This window comes from Peromyscus maniculatus, chromosome 1 (assembly GCF_049852395.1).
Source record: "Peromyscus maniculatus bairdii isolate BWxNUB_F1_BW_parent chromosome 1, HU_Pman_BW_mat_3.1, whole genome shotgun sequence".
NCBI lineage: Eukaryota > Metazoa > Chordata > Mammalia > Rodentia > Cricetidae > Peromyscus > Peromyscus maniculatus.
Window position 1 is genome coordinate 26,406,734 of NC_134852.1, and position 27,465 is coordinate 26,434,198.

Sequence of the window (27,465 nt, forward strand, 5' to 3'; positions counted from 1 at the left end):
TGGGTCTGTGGATTGTATCATATTTCACTTAATGTAAGCTACAGTGGAATGCATGATAACCTTTTATTTTGTATAGTAGCAAAGTTAAAAATATTGTTGTTAGCATCCTGCCCTCACTCCTCTACATGTGCAGCTTGGGGTCTTGTGTCTTATGTCATCGAGACATTGGCGACTACGTGCATGCCTTAAAACGCCAGATGTAGACCCCATGCTGCTTCTTTGCTCTCTCTCTGTTCTCCACTCTCCTCCTGCCATCTCTCTCTCTCTCTCTCTCTCTCTCTCTCTCTCTCTCTCTCTCTCTCTCTCCCCTCTAGACCTGGCTATCCTCTTTCCTATCCCCTTCCTCCTTCCAATAAAGCTCTCTGTAACTCTGGTAGTTGTGGCCCTGGCTCGTGACTTTTCCACTGGCAATCAGCTGCACCAACAGTGCCATTGATCCTTTCATTTGGTGCTGTTACTTGGATCCTCCTGCCTCTGCCTTCTTCAGCAAATCCTACTGGCGTGCACCACCCATGGGCCTGAGATCGTATCATATTTCATTTAATGTAAGGCACAGTGAACTACATGATAACCTTTTATGTTGTATAGTATCAAAGTTAAAAATATTGCCAATTATAGTCATAAAATATCATGGCATAGATTTTAGCAATGCTAAAATGTAAAATAAAGAGTAAGGTCGGCACAGTGGCACTGACCTGCAATCCTACCTACTGGGAGAATTACCAAGTTCAAGGTCATCTTGGGGAATATAGTTTTAAAATTTGGAAATATATTTGAATAAAAAAATTTTGTGTCTGCACATTAAGTAGAATTCTGTTATTTCTCTTCATTGAAATATTGTGTTTGTTATCAGTAGGAAGACTAATCATTATTGTATCCGCCAAACACTGACTGTCAGGTGCTAGAAGCACTTGTCCATCCTCTTGAAGACATGAATTGAAGCATCACAGTAGCACGATGTAAGATAGCTACAGTGTTGAACCTCTATCCTGTGAATGGGGAAATTGAGTTATGGAGCACATAGAAAGCCTAATATATAACATAATATTGCCAATTATAGTCATAAAGTATCATGAATTGTAAGTGGTAGAGATGTCAGTGATGCTAAAATGTAAAATAAAGAGCAAGATAGGCACAGCAGCACTGGCCTGCAATCCTACCTACAGGATACTAATAATATATACCTAGTTTATAACAGCAATTAGAGTAGGATTTAAATCCGAGCTGAGTTAAATCTATTGGGTGTTCTGTTATGCAGACGGGCTACTCTGAGGAAGGATGAAACTTGTGCTAGAGCACTTACCTGAAATGGGACGGCCATGCACTGTATCCCTAGCATATCAAATGAACACTTGAGTAGAAAAATAAGTACATAATAAAATCCCAGTTACTTCTCTTACATTAGAAGGAAATGAAGTTTGCTATCTAGTATTTAGAGTTGAATGTGCCTTCTATGATAATCTGTAATTTCCTAAAATGTCCTCTCAATTTGTAGGACGTCACTCCATTACGCGTGTGCCCACAACCACCCAGACGTGGTAAAACTGCTGTTAAGCAAAAAGGCCTTAATAGATGTCCGGGATGATGAAGGCTGCACACCTTTGATTAAGGTAGCTATAGGACAGCAGTTTGGGTATAAATTGGATTAGATCTTGTTCTTGTTTGTTTTTTTGTTGCTGTGATAAAACACTGACCAAAACCAACTTGGAAGAGGAAATGTTTATTTGGCCTACAATTCCACATCAAAGTCCAGTCCATCATGAAGGGAAAGCAGGGCAGGAGCTCAAATCAGGAACCAGAGGCAGGAACAGAAACAGAGATCATGGGGGGAATGCTGCTTTTCCATGGCTTTTTCCAAGGCTTGCTCAGCTTTCTTATACTACTCTGGACTACCTGCCCAGTTGTGCCACCACCTATAGGAAGATGTACCCTCCCACATGAGCCTCAATCAAGAAAATGTTCCACAGACTTTCCCACAGTCCAATCTGATAGAGGTAATTCCTCAAACAAGGATCCGTCTTTCCAGGAGTCTTCAGACTGTGTCAAGTTAGCAAAACAAATGAACAAGCAACCACCCTCACTACAACAATAACCAACTAGTACTAATGAGATACTTTAATATCTAGGTGTTGTGGCATAGCCCTGAAATTCTACCACTTGAAAAACTTTGGTGGGGAGATTATGAGTTTAGGCAAGCCTGGCGTTCTTAAGAAGACCTGTCTCAAAAACAGAGGGATAATATGCATAACCTAAGCAATTTGTCTGATCTAAGGGTTAATATTCAATGAAATTTTAGAAATATCTATCTTGACTTTCTTGAACTGAAGATCTCTTTCTTTATACAATACCCACAGGCCACACAGAGGGACAACGTGGAGTGTATGTCCATATTACTCTTTGAGGGTGCAGATCCCCACCTGCGTGATTCCAATGGGAACACAGCCCTGCACCACGCTGTTTCAAGGGGCAACAAGTCAAGTGTAAGAACACTTTTGGATTTCAAGTCAGACATAGAAGCAAAAACCGAGGTAAACATCATTCAACGACATCCCCAGTATGCTTCGAGCAATGACACTCAGATTCACCGATCACATGCCAAAGCTCAAGCAGTGTCAATGAATCTGTTCAGAGTAAAACATTTCTCCAAATATGTTTTTTATATTTTTATACGTAGTTTAAAGGAGCACAGCACAGCCTATTTTGTTTTAGAATAGGGCTTAATTTTAAAATCCTTTAAACAGATAAAGGATTTGGGCCCACACATACTACACACACACACACACACACACACACACACACACACACACACACACTAAAAATAAATTAATTTTAAAGAAAATGTCTGTAGAATAAACAGATAGTAATTCTCAGTTTAGGGAAGAAATAATTTGGAAAAACAGATTAACCAAGTGCTCCAGAGAGGCCACTTGTATCACTCATTGAACAAAGGCAAACCAAACCTAGATGCCACATGATGGGGTTGGGGCAATGGAGTCACATCTCCATGGAGCTAAGAATCTTGGAACCAGTGAGTGTTTGTGGAGAGTTCTGGAAAGAGGGGTACTCACAGGCAGTGTTGGACAGGGCAATGGTGTGTCAACAGGAAGAGGCCAGCGGTGTGTGTGTGTGTCAATGTGCAGCAAGGGATGAAGGAAAATCTGTCCTTTGTGACTGATTGTTTGCAGAATCTGTGATAAATTTTCAGTTGAGAAGCATGTTGATTTATAAAGTGTAATTTTTTTTTACAGTATGGCTTGACACCATTGAAAATAGCATTATTTGAACAACAAGAGGAAATGGCACAATTCTTAATACTGAATGGAGCAAATGAACCTTTGGAGCTTCAGTCATATAGGTAATGTTTCTTCTTGTTTACAATCTTAGTCCTGTTCTTGAGAGTGACAATTCTTTAAGTAAGGAATACTAAAGTGATAGGAGGAAGATTGGGTTCAACTCAGAGGCACATAGTGAGTGGGAGCTAGAAAAAGGGACTGTTCCAACTGAAACAAAAGAAGAGTGTGCATCAGGGCTCAGCTTCCCATTTAAAAACAACAGTTCATCATTCAAAATCTGATTTGATTGGTGATTTTCTATTAGTTAAGGAAACCACATTGATGTTGTTTATTTTGAAAAGTTTCACCTTTAATTATTTTTAACAGTGAAATTTGTCATCATTTTAGTATTTTCATTGTTTCTTATATATTTTCCTTTAAAATGTTTATGTTTAACATAGTTTTTGAAAATCATGTTGTCTCTTTGATCACTCACTCTGCTTTAAATGGCTTTTGAACAATCATGACAGTTAGATGCTATTACCCCATTCCATTCATTTTTTTTGTCCTGTCTGAAATGTCTTGAAACTGTGTTGGTCAGATGTGAATCTGTGAACCCACACTCCTGAAACAGCAGTCATGGTTAGGGACAGTTGTCCACAATGAGTATAAAGAAATAAGAATCAAGGTTGGCTCTGCTGGGGATCCCATCAGCAGTACCTTTGGACATGTTTCTGTAGAGAAGGTTCACACAACTGGGTGAGCCCAACATGGACGCAAGAAAAGCACAGCTATTGCATCAGAGTTCACCAACTACAAACCCCAGGTACCTAGATCTTAGCCTTAGCCAGGAAGGAAAGGAGACAGAGAGACTGTGCTCCCCTCCCATGAGTTTTGAAACAGGCTGTGACTTTACATTACACGGCAACATTTGGTGATGATTTGGCACCTACTAGCACACAGGTAACAACAACAACAACAATTACAAGGCCACCTATAACCTGTCAACCATATGTTGGCTTGTGAGAGTAAAGGCAAGAGTTGCTGTCCTGTTCCACCAAATCCATCTCTTGGGAGAACTGTGGTGGTATTGTATTCCCGAAAATATTGTGCCCACTAATAAACTTATCTGGGGTCAGAGAAGAGAACAGCCACAACATTAAACATAGAGGATAGGCAGTGGTAGCCCACGTCTTTAATCCTAGCATTCTAGAGGCAGAAATCCATGTGTTCAAGGATACAGCCAAGCATGGTGACTCACGCCTTTAATCCCAGAAAGTGAGCCTTTAATCCCAAGGAGTGATGGCAGAAAGCAGAAAGGTATATAAGGCGTGAGGACCAGAAACTAGAAGCTTTTAGCTGGTTAAGCTTCAGGCTTTTGTGCAGCAGTTCAGCTGAGATCCATTCGGATGAGGACTCAGAGGCTTCCAGTCTGAGGAAAAAGAATCAGCTGAGGAATTGGCAAGTTGAGGTGGCTGTGGTTTGTTCTGCTTCTCTGATCTTCCAGCTTTCACCCTAATAACTGGCCTCAGGTTTGATTTTATTACTAAGGCCTGTTAAGATTCATGCTACAGAGAACAGAGAAGGGACTGTGTGCTGTAGGTTCAGGAGAGGAGGGATGAACTAGGAGTAATAATTGAACTGGTCATGTACATATGGAACTATAAAATATACTTACTTACTGCCACCATTAGAACAAAGAATGTGGAAGAACCCCCTCTCCCTGTCCCTGTGTGCATGCCTGTGTGGTGGTGGTGATTTAATTGGGGCCCGAGTTTTTGCAAAAGAGAAAAGGTAGAAGGACAGCAGTCACTAATCATAATCAAGTGCTGAAGAATAAATTCAAAGTCATTTGGCTAGGCCTGTTTTCTCATGCCTTTAATTCCACAACTTGGGAGGCAGGAGACAGAGAGATCTCTGTTATTTCAAGGCCAACATAGTTCATATAGTAGGTGTAAAGTCAGCTGGGCTCCAGAGCGAGATCTTGTTTCAAAAAATAAAATGTTATTTGTAAATATCTAATGTAAGGTATCTTAGGAACTCAAAAATAAAGAATTTGGAAAACATGCTAAGTGTTCTTCATACAAACAATAAAATAATGATCGCTTTTAAACATATGTCACAGTGAACACGCATCTTCAGAGAGGGCAAAACACAATAAGAAAAAGCGCGTCAAGTTCAATCAAGGTAAGATTTGTGTAGTGAACTACTCTATCTGGTCCTGTCAACCCTGAATAAAATAAGTAAGAGTAAGGATTTTAGCTCCCCCAAATGAGTTAAGGAAATCAAGTATAAATGCGTTTACACGGTTTTCATATTCATTTCCTAATATTTGGGAAAGTGAGAATTAAGGAATTATTTCTCAGTACTTTTAACTGTGAAAATATATTGTCAAAACGTTGCTTATTTGATTTTAATATTGATCCATGTACTGTTTTTGGATAAATGAGAATAAAACTTATGAACCTGGCACATGTCCTCCATGTCACATTGTAGTAAATTGGAATGTCGGAAATATGGCTTTTCATTTTGTTTTTATAACAAAAAATGCCTTGTGTTTTCTACCTCACACGGTTCCATAGTTCAGTACCACTAACATGCAATTGTGCACAAACAAAACTTCAATAACCAATCACTTTCATTAATTAATTTCTGACCTAATGATGTAATTAAAACCGTCTGACTTTTTAAATTTCTTTGCAATTTCTTTCTCGATTTAGAGAGTTTTCACCTACCCCCTGTTGTTTTTTTTTTTTTTTTTTTTTTTTTAGTAATCTCCTGTTTTAGGATGGAAGTGTTGTGCTATAGTGAATGTAATACATTTTAGGAAAACTTGTCAATCCTGACATGTTTTTCTTTTCTTTCCCTTTCCTTCTTTCTCTTCTTTTCTTTTGTTTCTTTTCTTTTCTTTTTTGTTTGTTTTGTTGGTTGATGGTTTTAGTTTTCTGGGGTGGTAGGGGTTGAACACAAGGCTTTGTGAGCATTCTAGGCAAGCACCCTACCTATTAACTCTACCTCTAGTACTTTTTCCCTTTAGTTTTTGTTAAATAGATCTGAGTAAGATGATACATCACTTACCTGCTGCAACACATGGTTTCCAGAAAAAAACAATAGACACAAAAAGAGAGTTGAGAAAATGACATTGTTCTATATTTCAGAGAATTAGCTGCTCTTCCATGGAGTCTAGAGAGACTCTGTTGCAATGGAAGGGGCACTATGCTGAGTTTGTGCATCAGCAACTGTTTCATGCTGTCTTTTATACCTAACTTGCAATTGACAATCACACTAGGTACTGAATCCAAATGACCTTCTTCTCTCTAGAGGTAAGATGAAGAGAGTCGATATTATTGTAATGCAGGCAACATTTGTATCACTTTAGTATGAAATTTGACTTTCCTGTCATTTGTGGTGGTGAGGACTGACTGAGGGCTCCTGCCTGATAAGCATAGGCTTTACTACTGAGCCACAATTGCAGCCCACTAGTTGGTGGGACAAATGCCCTTCCTAAGTCATGGGGAATGCAAAGAAGATGCACTAAGTTTCTCTTAATTTAAACAAGACCAAAAAATGAAAGTTTTATTAAAATAAAAGCAAAGTGCAGGTGTACAGTGAGGGCATGAGTGAGTTCATAGTTCATGTATGTAAACATGCACAATGACTCCATGTCAGAAGATGACCCACGGAATCTGCTGCTCCAGCCCCACAGGTGCTTCTCTGCTGCCCTCTCACCTGAGGCAGAGCTCAGGATGCATAACTACCAAGGGAGGGATCTTTCCAATCATTCTTTTCAGGAGAGATGATGGATGTTTTCATGGGCATCCTTGAAGCTGCACATAAGGCTGAGAACACAACTAGATCTGAGGAGCTTCTTCTCTCAGAGGGTTGAGGAGAGTAAGGATGTTGTCCTCACTCATGCTGCTCCTTGAAGATCTTTGTCCATCTTCTGTTTCTTTCTGTGAGGTTTCATTATGATACAAAGGACAGTAGCCAACATCTAGTCCTAGTGGTAGGAATTTGCATCCTAACATGAACAGTTCCAACTAAAAAGCTGAACAAGATACTTTGTTTTCCTGAAGAAAAAGTATGTATAGGCTCATAGATATTTTTTCCTTTTTGGCTCTCTATTTTGTTTGTTGTTTTATTTTTGAGACACAATCTCACTATTACATTCTGGCTGTCCTGGAAGTCATAAGGATCCACCTGCCTTTGCCTCTCAAATGCTGGGATTAAAGTTGGGTGCCACCACACCCAGTCTAGACATTTTTTCTAGTATCATTAGCCCAAAGTCAAACAAGAACTCCAAGAAGCTATTTTGTGACACAGTCAATTGGTGATACTTTTACTGGTAAGGATGCTGCTCCCCATCAGTCTGAGAGAGCTCATTAAGATCATCACAGTTGTGTATGGGTGTTTATTTTTAGGTATTATGCTTGATGAATTTATGTCTTCTTTGATGTGAAATATACAGAAAATGGAAGAATTCTACCTGAAGTAATTGCCTAGAGATGAATATTTTCTCTAGAATAATCTCTAGATTGGTCTTGAAGAAATTGATGCTAACAATGAGTCTAATCATTTTTATATGCTATATTTTTCTAGAGTTGAAATAAAATGCATTTTGTTTTTATTTTTAGAAATACATTATAATACTGACCCACGGCCTCTTTGCAGGTAAGGTTTAACAATACACTAATCCTAGGGAAATCCAAAAATAACTAAGTTATTTCTTGGATGTACTCTCAGATAGACACAATTTTATATACTGAATTTTTGCTTTGTGTTACAGTACCCACAGTATTATCACTATATTTTAGACTAAAAAGTTGTTCTTTTTAGTTCATATGGCCATGAGGTTTATACTCAACCAGCATTTCCCAAGTAGCAACTCTGTGTATTAGAAAATGAGGCTCCTTGTGTTATCCATACACACTGATGTCCATTTGATGCCCCTTACCTTTTCAAAACCTTTCTGAAATCAACTTTTGAACTAGACCTTCATTAGGAGGTCTAGTTTGAGGCCTTTATCTTTTCTGAGAGCTTACAGAATTGGGGATCATTCTGAGTTTTCAGAAAGTATTACATGGAGCCCACAAATTACTTTCCTCTTTGGACACCATCTCCACGTGCAGAGGCACTTTTTGTCAGGTGTAGCACCCTTTCCCGGACGGCGGAAGACCCCAGGCCTTCCGTCTTCCAGAGTGCCCAGCAATGAAGTCTCTGAATCTCAAGAGATGATCTGAACGTAGAGAGCCACACCACAGATGACTGTTATTTATCTCTCTATAAAGGGGGTTTTGTCTTCCGTATCGGTTGGACATGAACATAGAGTTGAAAGCCCATTCCTGTTGATGATCTGCTGTCTCAGACACTTGGGTTTTGCAGACATTTAAAGGTTGTATTTCAAGCCAGTTCTCTGTTCCTTTTGATTGATTCCTTCCATACTAGAGGGCAATTATGTCATCTTCTTTAGTGGGGCTATGTATCAATAAAACATTTCCTACACATTATTGAATAGCTTGTTTACTCCAAGTTAAAAGATCCCCAATTGTCACAGCTAATGTCCAAAGTGCAGATTCATAATGTTCCAGTAGCTACAACTGTTTAAAGACACACCTTGCAAAAACCACATGTTACATTCTACTGGGACTTCTAAACAGTTCCACAGTAAAAAACCTGAAATTATCCAGTAAGTTTTATTGTTGTTTGCTCATGTTATTATCTTGGTAAGTTCATAGAATTGCTTGTTTGGCAAAGAAACAGCAGATTGTGGTTTCAGGATTCACTCATGAATGGGCTGCTAAGGAACAGCTTGAATATACCCAAGGCCATGGTAGCTTGTAAGATTAACTAGCAGAAGAAGGAATCTATTCCGTGGTCCACAAACCAACCTCTTGAGAGATAACATCACAGTCAGTGAAAATTCCACAAAGTATGGTGACAGAGAAGGTGCTGTGGTACTCTAAGTGCACAGAATGACATGACAAATGAAATCACTAATTACACTGAGCACATGAATATAAAACCATGAGTTACTGCAGCCATAAAAAAGGGCTGGGGAGGAACTAGTGTTTTCTTTCGTGTGTGTGTGTGTGTGTGTGTGTGTGTGTGTGTGTGTGTGTGTGTGTGCCTCTATGTGTGTTTTTATTGGGCTAATTTTTGTGGACTAAATTCTCCCTTTCTTTCACATGAGACTAAGTTGTAAGGAAAGTGTCACCAAATAATTAACCGCTTGAAAGACAAATTAAAAGGTGTGGGTAAATCTCAAATGCAATGTATATTAGGAAATTAAGCAACAAATAATTCAAAGAATTTGGTAAATGTTTTTATATGGATATTAAAATATCACTTTTTAAAATATGCCACAGTGGAGAAAGACCATCACAACCGTTAAAATCAATACTGAAGACATCTGTTCCAATCCATTCAGGTAAGATTGAAGGTGAATAATCCACTGCTATTACCCTAATTGCAAAAAAAAAAATGCTTTGTTCTTTCAAAGAAGGAACTAAGGATATGAGATATAAATGTAGTTATATCCTTTTTGAACATGCCTTTAATGGTTTGGAATTCAGAATTATTTAACTAATAGTTTATGAGAAATTTCAAATCTCAAATTATATCATCTGAAACATGTTTATTTTACATGAGTCTCTGATGCATGTAGTATCTTTATATAAATAAAAAGGTTTCTAAGCTGGGCAGTGGTGGTGCAAGCCTTTAATCCCAGCACTCAGGAGGCAGAGCCAGGCGGATCTATGTGAGTTCAAGGCCAGCCTGGTCTACAGAGCGAGATCCAGGACAGGCACCAAAACTACACAGAGATACCCTGTCTTAAACAAACAAACAAACAAACAAAAAAGATTTCTAACCTAGTCCGCAGTATGTGTTATCTATAGTCATGTGACAGCCATGTAACATGTTATAAAATGGATTTTTCTTTCATTTTTTTATAATAAATACACTGTATTTATGTTACATAAAGATTTTTAACCTAGTCCGCAGTATGTGTTATCTATAGTCATGTGACAGTCATGTGACATGCTATAAAATGGATTTTTCTTTCATTTTTTTAAATAAATACACTGTATTTATGTTACATATTTTATATACATCAGGGTCAATAAAATGTGATCATGTAAAAAGAAAACAAAAAATACAGTATTCAGTTACTTTCATTAAGTTTTTTGGGACTAAATATAACTTTTTCTGGTTTTTTCCTTCCTATAATTTCTCAATTTAGACATATTAGACAATTCACATATGGTTTTATATTTATCTTTAATTTGCCTCCATTTAATGTAAATATACCTTGCCATAAGAAATAATAGGCTTATCAATAACTTTTTAAACCATGAATGGATTTTGAGTTCTAGACACAGTGCTGGGGATCCAACACTACCATTAGAAGCATTCTAGGCTGGTGCTCTCCCTATTGGCTACACTGCCAACACCTCTTCCCTTTAGTTTTGTCAGTTAGTGTAGTATATGTTGCTTCTTGGTTTTTATGCTACAAGACATAATTTCCAGAAAAATTTGCCAGAGTGGGAGGGAGGCTGAGAAAAGAACACTGTTCTGTAGTAGACGGCACTGACTGGTCCATCAAGTCTGGATGAGATTCTAAGAGGGAGAAACACTACAGGGTTTGGGCTTTCAGCAACTGTCACCATGGACACTTCCACACCTGCCTTGCCTTGGGAAAGCACAGCAACAAGTGAACAGTGTAGAGGAATCGGAATGACCCTCTTTACATAAGTGGTGAGGTAAAAAGAGTCAGTATTATTGTAATGTGGGTGAGTTTCTTCATTATTTCAGCATTGGAATTTTCTTTGTGGTGAGGAGGGTTGATGCAGGCCTCCCACATGCCAAGCATAGGCTCTACCATAGAGCCACAATCTCAGCACATTTGTTGGTGGGACAAATGCTCTGCCTCAGCCATGGGCAATGCTAAGATGTTTACACTCCAGTTTTACATACTGTAACTGAAAAAAAGAAATAAGAATTGTTTTTATTCCTTTGTAGAGGGCAAACTGTTAGCATAGAGTGAAAGCTTGACTCGCTAGAAGTTTTAAATGTGGAAACAAATAAAATTGTTTCCTCATAGAAGGAGTTTGGTAATGTTCCTTCTGTTTCTATTATGTGGAAAAATTTAGAGAGTATTGGAATTAACTCTTCTTTGAAAATCTGGTAGAATTCTGCGCTGAAACCATCTGGTCCTGGGCTTTTTTTTTGGTCGGGAGACTTTTAATGACTGTTTCTATTTCCTTAGGGGTTATTGGACTATTTAAATAGTTTATCTGGTCTTGTTTTAACTTAGGTATGTGGTACCTATCCAGAAAATTGTTCATTTCTTTTAGGTCTTGCAGTTTTGTGGAGTAGAGGTTTTTGAAATATGACCTGATAATTCCCTGGATTTCCTCAATGTCTGTTGTTATGTCCCCCCTTTCATTTCTGATTTTGTTGATTTGGATTCTCTCTCTCTGTCTTTTGATTAGTTTGGATAAGGGCTTGTCTATCTTGTTGATTTTCTCAAAGAACCAACTCTTTGTTTCATTAATTTTTTGTATTATTCTCTTAGTTTCTATTTTATTAATTTCACCTCTCACTTTGATATTTTCCTGGCGTCTATTTTTCCTGGGAGACTGTGAGGTTCTACTCCCTTGGAATTGGTGCTCTGGCCCCACGTTTCTTCTATGCTTCTCTTCCTGGAGGTAGAGTCCAGGTGCATAACTACTGCAGAAGTCTTTCCAATGGCTCTTACCATGGAAGGCGATAGCAGCTGAGAGTGAACTTCTTTGCATTGAACATGAGCAAGAGACCAGAGCTGGAACCCAGAGGCTTCAGCATCCTCCTTGGAAGCAGTTGAGGAGAGTATACACACTGACCTCTGTGTGTATATATTTGGCCACACTGGCAGCTGGAAATTCTTTGCAAAGGTCGTTGTCCTTGGTCTGTTTGTGTTTCTTATGTTCTGCTGTGCTGCAAAGAGCAGTCACTGTAGACTGAGCTTCCTTGTGTCTGGAATTTTCATCTTCAATGGAACAAGTTCAACTGAATCCTTGAAAAATCTCTTTTCACTTCTATACAGGATGTGTGTACTCACTAACAGTTCTCCTAGCACCACTAGTCCAAAGACTAATCCAGCAGCAGCAACACTGTGCTATCCCTTTAACACTTCAGTTTGTGATGTTGATTCTGGTTAAGATGCCAGTTTCTCTGTCTGATAGTACTCAAGGTCAAAGGAATTTCACACAACAGTTTATTTTAAGTAGTAACTTGTGATAAATTCATCTTCTGTATTTGAATATACAAGGAAGTGGGAATTAAGAGTTCTCCATGTATTTATTGTTTATCAATCAATATCCACTTTAAAGGGTATACAGAATTGGTGTCAAGTAGTAATAAAATATTGGCCTTGACATTTAATACCCATATTTTCTGCAGTTGCTTCTACCATATTTTGCCTTTTTCTTTTGCAGTTACTGGAAGAGTTAAAGAAAGACTTTCACTGTGGTAAGAGAGTCTGCATTTTAAAATACACTGAGTAATTAGAGAATATAAAATTCAGAAACTGTAACCATGTTTTCCTCTGTGTAAGACAATTTCAGCTTCTTTATTTTTTTGTTAATCAAAGCTGAATAATTATTTGTGGAGCACTCATACTGAAATGACTGATTATACCTCTGATACAGTATGAAATGCTGTTAATAAGCCATGGCTAGGGAAATGATTCAGTGGATAAGGTGCTTACTGTGCATATGTGAGAATGGGAGTTTGGATGCCCAGAATCCACATGAGGCTTGATGGTCTTGTGTGCATCTATAATCCTGGGGAGCTCATGGTGAGATTGGAGGTGGAGACAGAGAATCCCCTGAAGTTTCATGAATAAATAGCCTGGGGTTTGGATTTGTTAATGAGAGACCCAGTCACAAAAATAAGGTTGAAGGTGAGTGTCAACCCTCATGTGTGTATTCCAGTCAACACACCAGCACACTGGCATGTATGTACCTGAAATCACACATACATACAAACACACTGCACATCACATGCCATGCACATATGTGTAACAATATTAGTTTGCAGGGCATTAATTTGGTTCACTGTTACATTTGGGTGAGCTGTCTGCTGGAGAGAGTGTGAGTAAATGGGCAAGGTTCAAGACTCTCCCAGGCTTTGCTGAAGATCGCCTCAGAGTGGGCTTATTGATATGCTTCTGTACAGAAGGTTAATAGTCCCCTCAATGAGTTCCACAACTGGGGTGAAGCCCAAGGGACGTGTCAGGTAGGAAAAAAAAGTGGTTGCCCCAGAACTTATAAACCATAAGCCCTGAAACGTGGAGATCCTCAGTGTAGTTTGGATGGAGTAGAACTGAGGGGACAGTGTTGCTCTCCACTGCCTTATAAAGACTAAGCATTAAACAGAAACACTTGTAGAATATAAGAATAGTCCTGTGACAGTTTCATAATATGCTTGTGAATGGACTATCAAAAAGCAATTCCAAGCACCAAAAATGTAGTGAAGTCTGAATTGGTTGGCAGCTGGGTGCTTCAAGATAGAGTATACTTCACATTCTACCAAACCAATTTCTTGGGAGAGAGCATGACACACAATGATATTCCTAAAATGCCTAAAAATTTTCTTGACAGAGAAGGGGCCATGGTGCTTTAGGGGTAGAAGAAGAAGAATGAAATAAGAGCTTTAAGTGCTTTGAGCAACAAGAAAGTCATCAGTTACTGCAATCATCAGAAAAACGTGTGTGGAAAAACCACCGTCCTCCCTCTAGTGTTTCTAGATGTGTGTGTGTGTGTGTGTGTGTGTGTGTGTGTGTGTGTGTGTGTGTATTGTATGTTGTACATTTTGCATATGTCTGTGTGAAGACATGAAGAGAAGAGGAGGATATTGGTTTCTTGTGTCATTCTCTCACTTACCCACTTGACATAAGGTCTCTGACTGAACCTGGAGCAGCTCTAGCAGCCAACAAGCCCAAATGATACCCTGTCTCTTCCACCCACAGAATGGGTTACAAGTGCATGTGTCCATGCCCAGCTTTTTATGCGGTTGATGATCATTCAAACTCAGTTTGTTATGTGTGGGCATCAAGCACTCTTATTGACTGAGGCCTCTACCAGGCCACTGACAGTTTTGATTTTGATTTTTAAATAGAACTAAGAGTGAGTCTTCACTGAATGTTTTATAGATTGAGTTAAGTTGAAATTCACAAAAGCAACACAAAACTGTAAAATTCGGGTGTATGTTGAAATACGTAATGCAAAAATGTTGCTTAATATGCAGGTAACCAATCTTTCAACAGAGTCGGTCAAAGGACCAAATCCACCCATTATTGCATGTTTTTATCCTAAAGGCTCCCTGAAAAATGTGATGCTCTCACACCTGTCCCAGAGGATAATGGAACTCCATCCCTTCCTATGGTAAAGTGATCCTTTGTGAAATTCATTTTCTTATGAATGTTGTTAAAATGCAGCAGAAGTCTACCTGCCTCAGTTTTGTATGAAAATTTGGCCAGAGAAAAATATTTTGTTGGTGTGAACCATCACTTGATCAATTGTAAGTGAGCAATAAGTCCTTGTAGGGAGTGGTGACCCCATAAAGGAATGGACTGGAAAGACAGTGATAAGAAGACAAAGGTCAGTCCTCACGGATTAGATGTTTCATGTTTGACCAAGGATGTTGTGCAGAAATAAATACACCTTAGAGTGATTTGAAAACACGACTGTGGTAACACACCTGCATACATTTTAATGGGTCCAGTTGTTTCAGTGATCTAGGAATCATCCAGGTGCTTTTACCTTTGGCATAAAGGCAGGTAGCTTCTATCTTCCCTTGGACACTCCTACTTCAGGATCACATATGAGAGCCTCTCCTCTCTTTCTCTCTTTGCTTCTGTATTGACACTAGCAGGAAATAGTGCAAATTTAGCCACGTGTAATTGGCTCATCAAAACTTTTCATTATGAAGAGATTACAGCATGTTTTCTATTTGAATCCCTACGAGTATGTTGACAACTTCCCCTAGTTACATAATAGGAATCCTTGCCCCACTTACCAGCGTTGTAGAAGGGAAGATTCAATTACCATATAGTACCACTCTAACTTCCGGATTTTTTGTTCTGTGTTTTAAAACAACATAACCGTACATTCTTTGTGCCACATGCAAACATTTAAAATACTGGAGGGTTGTAATTAGATACTTATCTATTCATATTAAAGCGACATCATCACCTTGAGCTGCTGGAGGTTAGGAAACTTGTTTGCTTGTACCAGGAGCACTAGAGTGAGGGTTTGTGTGAATCAGAAGTTGCATATTTATGGCTTTTGAATGTCAATCAATGGACAAAAGCAGTTTCCTAGGTACTATGATATGGAAGACACTAGTAATTACATCAGAGTTTATTTCTAAATGGAAAATAACATGTACTTTTGCCTCCCCACCATGATAGAGAAACACTGAGGGAAGAGGCCAAATTAAAATTAATAATCATGTCATATAAGATCAGAAACTCTAAAACCAAGGGAATTCAGTTTAATCTCAGCAACAGGGCAAGACCAAGTTTCTCAGTTCATGATTTTCTCTTACTCTAGGCTAGCATAATTACGTTTTGGTTTTTTTTTTCTTTTTCTTCTTGGTTTTTCTGAGACAGGGTTTCTCTGTGTAGCTTATCACCTTTCCTGGAACTCACTTGGTAGCCCAGGCTGACCCGGAACTCACTTGGTAGCCCAGGCTGACCTCGAACTCACAGATATCATCGGACTGGCTCTGTCTCCCCAGTGCTGGGAATAAAGGCGTGAGCCACGACTGCCCGGCTACCTTTTAGTTCTTGATGAGGTTGTAGTAATTTGTAAATACATGAGCATATTTGAAGATATTTCACTTTTCAGTGAGAGTTTCTACTTTCCATGTTTCAATTTTAGGTACCTGCTAAGGAATAAAGTAGTTTCAAAATTGTGCACTCCAAAACAAAAGAATTAATTTCAGACCCAAACCAAGAAAGTTAATCCTCTACCTTTCCATTGCAGAAAACAGAAAAACATCTTTCTGATGATAGCAAGACCTGGGCATTAAAGAAGTTTAAAACTGAAGTCAACCTCCTTTCTCTGGGAGAGGTAATAACTGAGAGCTTTAAAATAAAAAAAAAAAATACTTAGTGGTAATTCCCACTAATTTGAAAACTAACATATTTGCTTGTGAGAGGAATGATGCTTCTGTGTTCCTATGTCTACATTATTGCAAATAGTGTCAGAGAAGAAGAACCCAGCCTGGAACATGTCCTTCACCACCTTTATACCCTCACTTCTGGGAACACCCGAACTAATGACCTTCAAAGGCTACAGTTCTCAGCCTTTCTAATGCTGTGACCATTTGATGCAGTTCCTCATGTTGTGGTGACCCTCACCATAAAATTATTTTCGTTGCTACTTCATAAGTGTAATTTTGCTAAGGTTATGTCTCATAAGGTCAATATCTGTATTTTCAGAAGGTCTTAGGTGACCTCTGTGAATAAGAGTCCTATGATTACCAAATGGGTCTGACCCACAGGTTGAAAATCACTGTTTTAAGGGGTAAGTGATAGTAAATTAGACTATGGAGAAAAAAATCAAAAGTTGAGCATCTTGCAACACCAAGAGAAGATCTCATAGAAATGAAGAGTATAAATAATGGAGACTCGGGTAGCTCATGTCAACATGAATGTACCCAACATACCTGTATATTTTAAATTGATTTATTTTATGTGTTTTAAAGTTTTGCATACATTCTCTCTGTGCACCTTGTGTGTGTGTGCTGCCCACAGACATCCAAGAGGGCATTTGATCCCGGGGAATTGCAGTTCTGCATGGTTGTCAGACAAGAAGTGGGTGCTGTGAATCAAACCCAGGCCCTCTGCAAGAGTAACAAGGGTTTTACAAGAATGAAACAAAAGCAATAAGTGTTTATACTACTGAGCCATCTTTCCAGACCCCAGAATGAATGTGATTGTAATGCAGATGATGAGAGTGTAAGCCAAGATATCATAAGTTGTTATAAGTAGCCAGCATCAACATGTCTGCTACTCCCTAGACAACAGTCCTCATCAGCCTGCCAGTTTGACACATTGAAACCCAGAGAACATATAGGCAGGAAGAACATCAATAGCAGGCTGGGCATGGTGATGCCCACCTTTAATCCCTGCACTCATGAAGCAGAGGCAAGCTGGTCTTTGTCAATTCGAGGACACCCTGGTCCTGAGTTATTTGGTGGATGAGGGAAGGCAAGAAACCTGTGTGCCATAGCAGAAGTGTGGAGGTCAAAGGATAATTTATAGCAGTCAGTTCTCTCCTCTCACCATTTCAGTCTCAGGGATCAAATTCCAATTGTCAGTCATCCTGGCAAGTGCCTTTATCACCTTAGCCCTCTCACTGGCCCTCTGATTTATACATTCACTGTAAATATTTTAGTATTCATACAAACACACACACACACACACACACACACGTACACAAACACACACACTCACACATACTCGAGTGTCAGCAGTGCATTCTCCTTGCAAGAATAGTGACGAGGGATCATCCCAGGAAACACAAGAATTGACAGCAAACCGCTTGACTACAATGCATATATTGAAGCAAAAACCAAGGTAAACAGCATTCAACGACATCCCCAGTATATACCCAGCAATGACACTCAGGTCCACCCATCACATGCCAAAGATCAAGCAGTCTCAATGAATCTGTTCAGAGTGAAACATTTTTCTCCAAATATGTTTTTTATATTTTTATACATAGTTAAAAGTAACACAGCACACAGCCTACTTGGTTTCAGAATTGGGCTTAATTTTAAAATTAAACCAAGGAAAAAGGCCCCCCCACCATTCCCATACATACACAATAAAAATGAATTAGTTTTAAAGATAAATATCTGTAGAATAAACAGAAGTCTGTTGCAATTACGAAGTTACTGATGGGGCTTGATTCTCAGAGATAAGGCTGGAGTGGAAAATGAGAAAGGTCACTGGCACACAGGCAAGTTTGGAAATTGATCATTGAAGAAGACATACCAAGAAGACATTTTTTATTTAATTTGTTCAAATTTTCTATGTGTATAGGAAATGCTGCTCAGGTTGGGAGATAATAATTCACAGTTTAGGGAAGACATAGTTTGGAAAAATAGGTTAACAAACTGCTCCAGAGAGGCCACTTGAGCTCTCTTACCGAACAAAGGCACACCAAACCTAGATGCCACATAATGGGGTTGGGGCAATTGAGTCACATCTCCATGGAGCTAAGAAGCTTGGAACCAGTGAGTGTTTGTGGAGAGTTCTGGAGAGGAGGGGTGCTCACAGGCAATGTTGGACAGGGCAATGGTGTGTCCAAAGGAAGGGTCCAGCTGTGTGTGTGTGAACTTGCAGCAAGGGATGAAGGACAATCTGTCCTTTGTGACTGATTCTTTACAGATTCTCTGATAAATTTTCAGTTGAGAAGCATGTTGATATATAAAGTGTAATTTTTTTCTTTACAGTGTGGGTTGACAGCAATTAAAATGGCTTCTAAAGGAAAACAAGAGATGGCCCAGTTTTCAATGGAGGACCAGGTTGAGTCAAATAGGTAATGTGTCCTGTTTTTTACAATCTTAGTCCTGTTCTTGAGAGTGACAATTCTTTAAGTAAGGAATACTAAAATGAGAGGAGGAAGATTGGCTTCAACTCAGAGGCACATAGCCTGAGCTGGCAAAGGGACTGTTCCAACCAAGACAAAACAAAACAAAACAAAACAAAAACAAAACAAAACAAAACAAAACAAAACAAAACAAAACAAAACAAAACAAAACAAAACAAAACAAGAGAACAGTGTGCGTAGGGCTCAGCTCCCATTTAAAAACAACAGTTCATCATTCGAAATCTGATTTGATTGGTGATTTTCTACTAGTTAGGGAAACCACATTAATGTTGTTTACTTTGAAAAGTTTCAACTTAATTTATCACAGTGAAATCTGTGATCATTTTGGTATTTTTTAGTGAAGGTTAAATGCTATTACCAGACACTATTCTTTTTTTTTTAATCGCTACTTCTTTTCTTTTTGCGGGGGAGTGGATTCTGTCTGAAATGTCTCAATGCTGTGTTGGTCAGATGTGAATCTGTGCACCCACACTCCTGAAACATCAGTCATGGTTAGGCACAGTTATCCACAATGAGTATAAACAACTATGACTCAAAGTTTTTGGCTCTGCTGGGGATCCCATCAGCAGTAGGCTTCAGACATGGTTCTGTAGAGAAGGTTCACTCAACTGGGTGAAGCGCAACATGGAAGCAAGAAAAACACAGCTATTGCATCAGAGTTCTCCAACTACAAACCCCAGGCACCTAGAGCTTAGACATAGCCAGGAAGGACAGGAGACAGAGAGACTGTGCTCCCCTCCCATGAGTTTTAGAACAGGCTGTTACTTAACAGTCCAAGGCAACATTTGGTGATGGTCTGGCTTCTACTAGCAAACAGGTAACAACAACAACAAATACAAGGCCACCTATAACCTGTCAGCCATATGTTGGCTTGTGAGAGTAAAGGCAAGGGTTGCTCTCCTGTTGCACCAAGTCTATCTCTTAGATAACAGAGAACAGAGAAGGGAATTTGTGCTATAGGATCAGGACAGGAGGGATGAACCAGGAGTAATAAAGGAACTGTTCATGTACATATACAACTATAAAATATACCTACTGCATCAAATAGAACAAAGGATGTAGAAGAACCCCACTTCCTTGTCCCTGTGTGCCTGTCTGTGTGGGGGTGGCGGTGGTGGAAAAAGCAGCTTCAAAGCACCAAAAAAAGGAGTGACTTCTGAGATTGTTGGCAGCTTGTTGCTTAGAGATAGAGTGTATTTCATTTTCTACCAAACTATCCTGGGAGAGATGATTAGACTCAATGAAATGCCTAAAAGTTTCTTGACAGAAAAGAGGCCGTGGTACTTTAGAGGTAGAGGGAAAAGAATGAAATAGGAGCATTCAGTGCTAGAGCACACAACCACAAAGCCATCAGTTAGTTACTGCAACCATCAGAACAAAGTGTGTGCAAAAACCACCATCCTGTCTCTAGTGTGCATAGATGTGTGTTGCCTGGTTTGCCTATGTCTGTGTGCGACATGAAGAGAAGAGGAGGATATTGGTTTCTTGTGTCATTCTCTCACTTACCCACTTGACATGAGGTCTCTGACTGAACCTGGAGCAGCTCTAGCAGCCAACAAGCCCAAATGATACCCTGTCTCTTCCACCCAAAGACTGGGTTACAAGTGCATGTGTCCATGCCCAGCTTTTTATGCGGTTGATGATCATTCAAACTCAGTTTGTTATGTGTGGGCATCAAGCACTCTTATTGACTGAGGCCTCTACCAGGCCACTGACTGTTTTGATTTTGATTTTTAAATAGAACTAAGAGTGAGTCTTCACTGAATGTTTTATAGATTGAGTTAAGTTGAAATTCACAAAAGCAACACAAAATTTATGTTGAAATACGTAATGCAAAATTGCTGCTTAATATGCAGGTAACCAATCTTTCAACAGAGTCGGTCAAAGGACCAAATCCACCCATTATTGCATGTTTTTATCCTAAAGGCTCTCTGAAAAACGTGATGCTCTCACACCTGTCCCAGAGGATAATGGAACTCCATCTCTCCCTATGGTAAAGTGATCCTTTGTGAAATTCATTTTCTTATGAATGTTGTTAAAATGCAGCAGTAGTAGTCTACCTACCTCAGTTTTGTATGAAAATATGGCCAGAGAAAAATATTTTGTTGGTGTGAACCATCACTTGATCAACTGTAAGTGAGCAATAAGTCCTTGTAGGGAGTGGTGAGCCAATAAAGGAATGGACTGGAAAGACAGTGATAAGAAGACAAAGGTCAGTCCTCACGGATTAGATGTTTCATGTTTGACCAAGGATGTTGTGCAGAAATAAATACACCTTAGAGTGATTTGAAAACACGACTGTGGTAACACACCTGCATACATTTTAATGGGTCCAGTTGTTTCAGTGATCTAGGAATCGTCCAGGTGCTTTTACCTTTGGCATAAAGGCAGGTAGCTTCTATCTTCCCATGGACACTCCTACTTCAGGATCACATATGAGAGCCTCTCCTCTCTTTCTCTCTTTGCTTCTGTATTGACACTAGCAGGAAATAGTGCAAATTTAGCCACGTGTAATTGGCTCATCAAAACTTTTCATTATGAAGAGATTACAGCATGTTTTCTATTTGAATCCCTACCAGTATGTTGACAACTTCCCCTAGTTACATAATAGGAATCCTTGCCCCACTTACCAGCAGTTGTAGAAGGGAAGATTCAATTACCATATAGTACCACTCTAACTTCCGGATTTTTTGTTCTGTGTTTTAAAATAACATAACCTTACATTCTTTGTGCCACATGCAAACATTTAAAATACTGGAGGGTTGTAATTAGATACTTATCTATTCATATTAAAGCGACATCATCACCTTGAGCTGCTGGAGGTTAGGAAACTTGTTTGCTTGTACCAGGAGCACTAGAGTGAGGGTTTGTGTGAATCAGAAGTTGCATATTTATGGCTTTTGAATGTCAATCAATGGACAAAAGCAGTTTCATAGGTACTATGATATGGAAGACACTAGTAATTACATCAGAGTTTATTTCTAAATGGAAAATAATATGTACTTTTGCCTCCCCACCATGATAGAGAAACACTGAGGGAAGAGGCCAAATTAAAATTAATAATCATGTCATATAAGATCAGAAACTCTAAAACCAAGGGAATTCAGTTTAATCTCAGCAACAGGGCAAGACCAAGTTTCTCAGCTCATGATTTCTCTTACTCTAGGCTAGCATAATTACGTTTTGGTTTTTGGTTTTATTTTTTTTTTTCTTTTTCTTCTTGGTTTTTCTGAGACAGGGTTTCTCTGTGTAGCTTATCACCTTTCCTGGAACTCACTTGGTAGCCCAGGCTGACCCGGAACTCACTTGGTAGCCCAGGCTGACCTCGAACTCACAGATATCGGACTGGCTCTGTCTCCCGAGTGCTGGGAATAAAGGCGTGAGCCACGACCGCCCGGCTACCTTTTAGTTCTTGATGAGGTTGTAGTAATTTGTAAATACATGAGCATATTTGAAGATATTTCACTTTTCAGTGAGAGTTTCTACTTTCCATGTTTCAATTTTCAGTACCTGCTAAGGAATAAAGTAGTTTCACAATTGTGCACTCCAAAACAAAAGAATTAATTTCAGACCCAAACCAAGAAAGTTAATCCTCTACCTTTCCATTGCAGAAAACAGAAAAACATCTTTCTGATGATAGCAAGACCTGGGCATTAAAGAAGTTTAAAACTGAAGTCAACCTCCTTTCTCTGGGAGAGGTAATAACTGATAGCTTTAAAATAAAAAAAAAAAAATACTTAGTGGTAATTCCCACTAATTTGAAAACTAACATATTTGCTTGTGAGAGGAATGATGCTTCTGTGTTCCTATGTCTACATTATTGCAAATAGTGTCAGAGAAGAAGAACCCAGCCTGGAACATGTCCTTCACGTCCTTTCTACCCTCACTTCTGGGAACACCCAACCTAATGACCTTCTAAGACAGTAGTTCTCACCCTTCCTAATGCTGTGACCATTTCATGCAGTTCTTCATGTTGTGGTGACCGTCACCATAAAATTATTTTCGTTGCTACTTCATAAGTGTAATTTTGCTAAGGTTATGTCTCATAAGGTCAATATCTGTATTTTCAGAAGGTCTTAGGTGACCTCTGTGAATAAGAGTCCTATGATTACCAAATGGGTCTGACCCACAGGTTGAAAATCACTGTTTTAACGGGGAAGTGATAGTAAATTAGACTATGGAGAAAAAAAATCAAAAGTTGAGCAACTTGCAACACCGAGAGAAGATCTCATAGAAATGAAGAGTATAAATAATGGAGACTCGGGTAGCTCATGTCAACATGAATGTACCCAACATACCTGTATATTTTAAATTGATTTATTTTATGTGTTTTAAAGTTTTGCATACATTCTCTCTGTGCACCTTGTGTGTGTGTGCTGCCCACAGACATCCAAGAGGGCATTTGATCCCCGGGAATTGCAGTTCTGCATGGTTGTCAGACAAGAAGTGGGTGCTGTGAATCAAACCCAGGCCCTCTGCAAGAGTAACAAGGGTTTTACAAGAATGAAACAAAAGCAATAAGTGTTTATACTACTGAGCCATCTTTCCAGACCCCAGAATGAATATGATTGTAATGCAGATGATGAGAGTGTAAGCCAAGATATCATAAGTTGTTATAAGTAGCCAGCACCAACATGTCTGCTACTCCCTAGACAACAGTCCTCATCAGCCTGCCAGTTTGACACATTGAAACCCAGAGAACATATAGGCAGGAAGAACATCAATAGCAGGCTGGGCATGGTGATGCCCACCTTTAATCCCTGCACTCATGAAGCAGAGGCAAGCTGGTCTTTGTCAATTCGAGGACACCCTGGTCCTGAGTTATTTGGTGGATGAGGGAAGGCAAGAAACCTGTGTGCCATAGCAGAAGTGTGGAGGTCAAAGGATAATTTATAGCAGTCAGTTCTCTCCTCTCACCATTTCAGTCTCAGGGATCAAATTCCAATTGTCAGTCATCCTGGCAAGTGCCTTTATCACCTTAGCCCTCTCACTGGCCCTCTGATTTATACATTCACTGTAAATATTTTAGTATTCATACACACACACACACACACACACACACACACACACACACGTACACAAACACACACACTCACACATACTCGAGTGTCAGCAGTGCATTCTCCTTGCAAGAATAGTGACGAGGGATCATCCCAGGAAACACAAGAATTGACAGCAAACTGCTTGACTACAATGCATATATTGAAGCAAAAACTAAGGTAAACAGCATTCAACGACATCCCCAGTATATACCCAGCAATGACACTCAGGTCCACCCATCACATGCCAAAGATCAAGCAGTCTCAATGAATCTGTTCAGAGTGAAACATTTTTCTCCAAATATGTTTTTTATATTTTTATACATAGTTAAAAGTAACACAGCACACAGCCTACTTGGTTTCAGAATTGGGCTTAATTTTAAAATTAAACCAAGGAAAAAGACCCCCCCAAAATTCCCATACATACACAATAAAAATGAATTAGTTTTAAAGATAAATATCTGTAGAATAAACAGAAGTCTGTTGCAATTACGAAGTTACTGATGGGGCTTGATTCTCAGAGATAAGGCTGGAGTGGAAAATGAGAAAGGTCACTGGCACACAGGCAAGTTTGGAAATTGATCATTGAAGAAGACATACCAAGAAGACATTTTTTATTTAATTTGTTCAAATTTTCTATGTGTATAGGAAATGCTGTTCAGGTTGGGAGATAATTCACAGTTTAGGGAAGACATAGTTTGGAAAAATAGGTTAACAAACTGCTCCAGAGAGGCCACTTGAGCTCTCTTACCGAACAAAGGAACACCAAACCTAGATGCCACATAATGGGGTTGGGGCAATAGAGTCACATCTCCATGGAGCTAAGAAGCTTGGAACCAGTGAGTGTTTGTGGAGAGTTCTGGAGAGGAGGGGTGCTCACAGGCAATGTTGGACAGGGCAATGGTGTGTCCAAAGGAAGGGTCCAGCTGTGTGTGTGTGAACTTGCAGCAAGGGATGAAGGACAATCTGTCCTTTGTGACTGATTCTTTACAGATTCTCTGATAAATTTTCAGTTGAGAAGCATGTTGATATATAAAGTGTAATTTTTTTCTTTACAGTGTGGGTTGACAGCAATTAAAATGGCTTCTAAAGGAAAACAAGAGATGGCCCAGTTTTCAATGGAGGACCAGGTTGAGTCAAATAGGTAATGTGTCCTGTTTTTTTACAGTCTTAGTCCTGTTCTTGAGAGTGACAATTCTTTAAGTAAGGAATACTAAAATGAGAGGAGGAAGATTGGCTTCAACTCAGAGGCACATAGCCTGAGCTGGCAAAGGGACTGTTCCAACCAAGACAAAACAAAACAAAACAAAACAAAAACAAAACAAAACAAAACAAAACAAAACAAAACAAAACAAAACAAACAAAACAAAACAAGAGAACAGTGTGCGTAGGGCTCAGCTCCCATTTAAAAACAACAGTTCATCATTCGAAATCTGATTTGATTGGTGATTTTCTACTAGTTAGGGAAACCACATTAATGTTGTTTACTTTGAAAAGTTTCAACTTAATTTATCACAGTGAAATCTGTGATCATTTTAGTATTTTTTAGTGAAGGTTAAATGCTATTACCAGACACTATTCTTTTTTTTTTAATCGCTACTTCTTTTCTTTTTGCGGGGGAGTGGATTCTGTCTGAAATATCTCAATGCTGTGTTGGTCAGATGTGAATCTGTGCACCCACACTCCTGAAACATCAGTCATGGTTAGGCACAGTTATCCACAATGAGTATAAACAACTATGACTCAAAGTTTTTGGCTCTGCTGGGGATCCCATCAGCAGTAGGCTTCAGACATGGTTCTGTAGAGAAGGTTCACTCAACTGGGTGAAGCGCAACATGGAAGCAAGAAAAACACAGCTATTGCATCAGAGTTCTCCAACTACAAACCCCAGGCACCTAGAGCTTAGACATAGCCAGGAAGGACAGGAGACAGAGAGACTGTGCTCCCCTCCCATGAGTTTTAGAACAGGCTGTTACTTAACAGTCCAAGGCAACATTTGGTGATGGTCTGGCTTCTACTAGCAAACAGGTAACAACAACAACAAATACAAGGCCACCTATAACCTGTCAACCATATGTTGGCTTGTGAGAGTAAAGGCAAGGGTTGCTCTCCTGTTGCACCAAGTCTATCTCTTAGATAACAGAGAACAGAGAAGGGAATTTGTGCTATAGGATCAGGACAGGAGGGATGAACCAGGAGTAATAAAGGAACTGTTCATGTACATATACAACTATAAAATATACCTACTGCATCAAATAGAACAAAGGATGTAGAAGAACCCCACTTCCTTGTCCCTGTGTGCCTGTCTGTGTGGGGTTGGGGGTGGTGGAAAAAGCAGCTTCAAAGCACCAAAAAAGGAGTGACTTCTGAGATTGTTGGCAGCTTGTTGCTTAGAGATAGAGTGTATTTCATTTTCTACCAAACTATCCTGGGAGAGATGATTAGACTCAATGAAATGCCTAAAAGTTTCTTGACAGAAAAGAGGCCGTGGTACTTTAGAGGTAGAGGGAAAAGAATGAAATAGGAGCATTCAGTGCTAGAGCACACAACCACAAAGCCATCAGTTAGTTACTGCAACCATCAGAACAAAGTGTGTGCAAAAACCACCATCCTGTCTCTAGTGTGCATAGATGTGTGTTGCCTGGTTTGCCTATGTCTGTGTGCGACATGAAGAGAAGAGGAGGATATTGGTTTCTTGTGTCATTCTCTCACTTACCCACTTGACATAAGGTCTCTGACTGAACCTGGAGCAGCTCTAGCAGCCAACAAGCCCAAATGATACCCTGTCTCTTCCACCCAAAGACTGGGTTACAAGTGCATGTGTCCATGCCCAGCTTTTTATGCGGTTGATGATCATTCAAACTCAGTTTGTTATGTGTGGGCATCAAGCACTCTTATTGACTGAGGCCTCTACCAGGCCACTGACTGTTTTGATTTTGATTTTTAAATAGAACTAAGAGTGAGTCTTCACTGAATGTTTTATAGATTGAGTTAAGTTGAAATTCACAAAAGCAACACAAAATTTATGTTGAAATACGTAATGCAAAATTGCTGCTTAATATGCAGGTAACCAATCTTTCAACAGAGTCGGTCAAAGGACCAAATCCACCCATTATTGCATGTTTTTATCCTAAAGGCTCTCTGAAAAACGTGATGCTCTCACACCTGTCCCAGAGGATAATGGAACTCCATCTCTCCCTATGGTAAAGTGATCCTTTGTGAAATTCATTTTCTTATGAATGTTGTTAAAATGCAGCAGTAGTAGTCTACCTACCTCAGTTTTGTATGAAAATATGGCCAGAGAAAAATATTTTGTTGGTGTGAACCATCACTTGATCAACTGTAAGTGAGCAATAAGTCCTTGTAGGGAGTGGTGAGCCAATAAAGGAATGGACTGGAAAGACAGTGATAAGAAGACAAAGGTCAGTCCTCACGGATTAGATGTTTCATGTTTGACCAAGGATGTTGTGCAGAAATAAATACACC

At 39.3% G+C, this 27,465-nt stretch overlaps 1 protein-coding gene across 1 annotated transcript in view; it reads left to right on the forward strand.

Moving 5' to 3' along the window:
- LOC143272064 (uncharacterized) overlaps positions 1-27,465 on the forward strand; it is a 41,699-nt gene that overhangs the window by 2,567 nt on the left and 11,667 nt on the right. The window contains exons 2-15 of the mRNA XM_076565657.1: positions 1,496-1,610; positions 2,355-2,528; positions 3,249-3,355; positions 5,398-5,459; positions 7,907-7,943; positions 9,638-9,699; positions 12,749-12,782; positions 14,632-14,698; positions 16,304-16,390; positions 18,783-18,868; positions 20,867-20,933; positions 22,552-22,638; positions 25,038-25,123; positions 27,116-27,182. Coding sequence (XP_076421772.1) covers positions 1,496-1,610; positions 2,355-2,528; positions 3,249-3,355; positions 5,398-5,459; positions 7,907-7,943; positions 9,638-9,699; positions 12,749-12,782; positions 14,632-14,698; positions 16,304-16,390; positions 18,783-18,868; positions 20,867-20,933; positions 22,552-22,638; positions 25,038-25,123; positions 27,116-27,182 — 1,138 coding nt within the window. The remainder of the gene's footprint in view (positions 1-1,495; positions 1,611-2,354; positions 2,529-3,248; positions 3,356-5,397; positions 5,460-7,906; positions 7,944-9,637; positions 9,700-12,748; positions 12,783-14,631; positions 14,699-16,303; positions 16,391-18,782; positions 18,869-20,866; positions 20,934-22,551; positions 22,639-25,037; positions 25,124-27,115; positions 27,183-27,465) is intronic.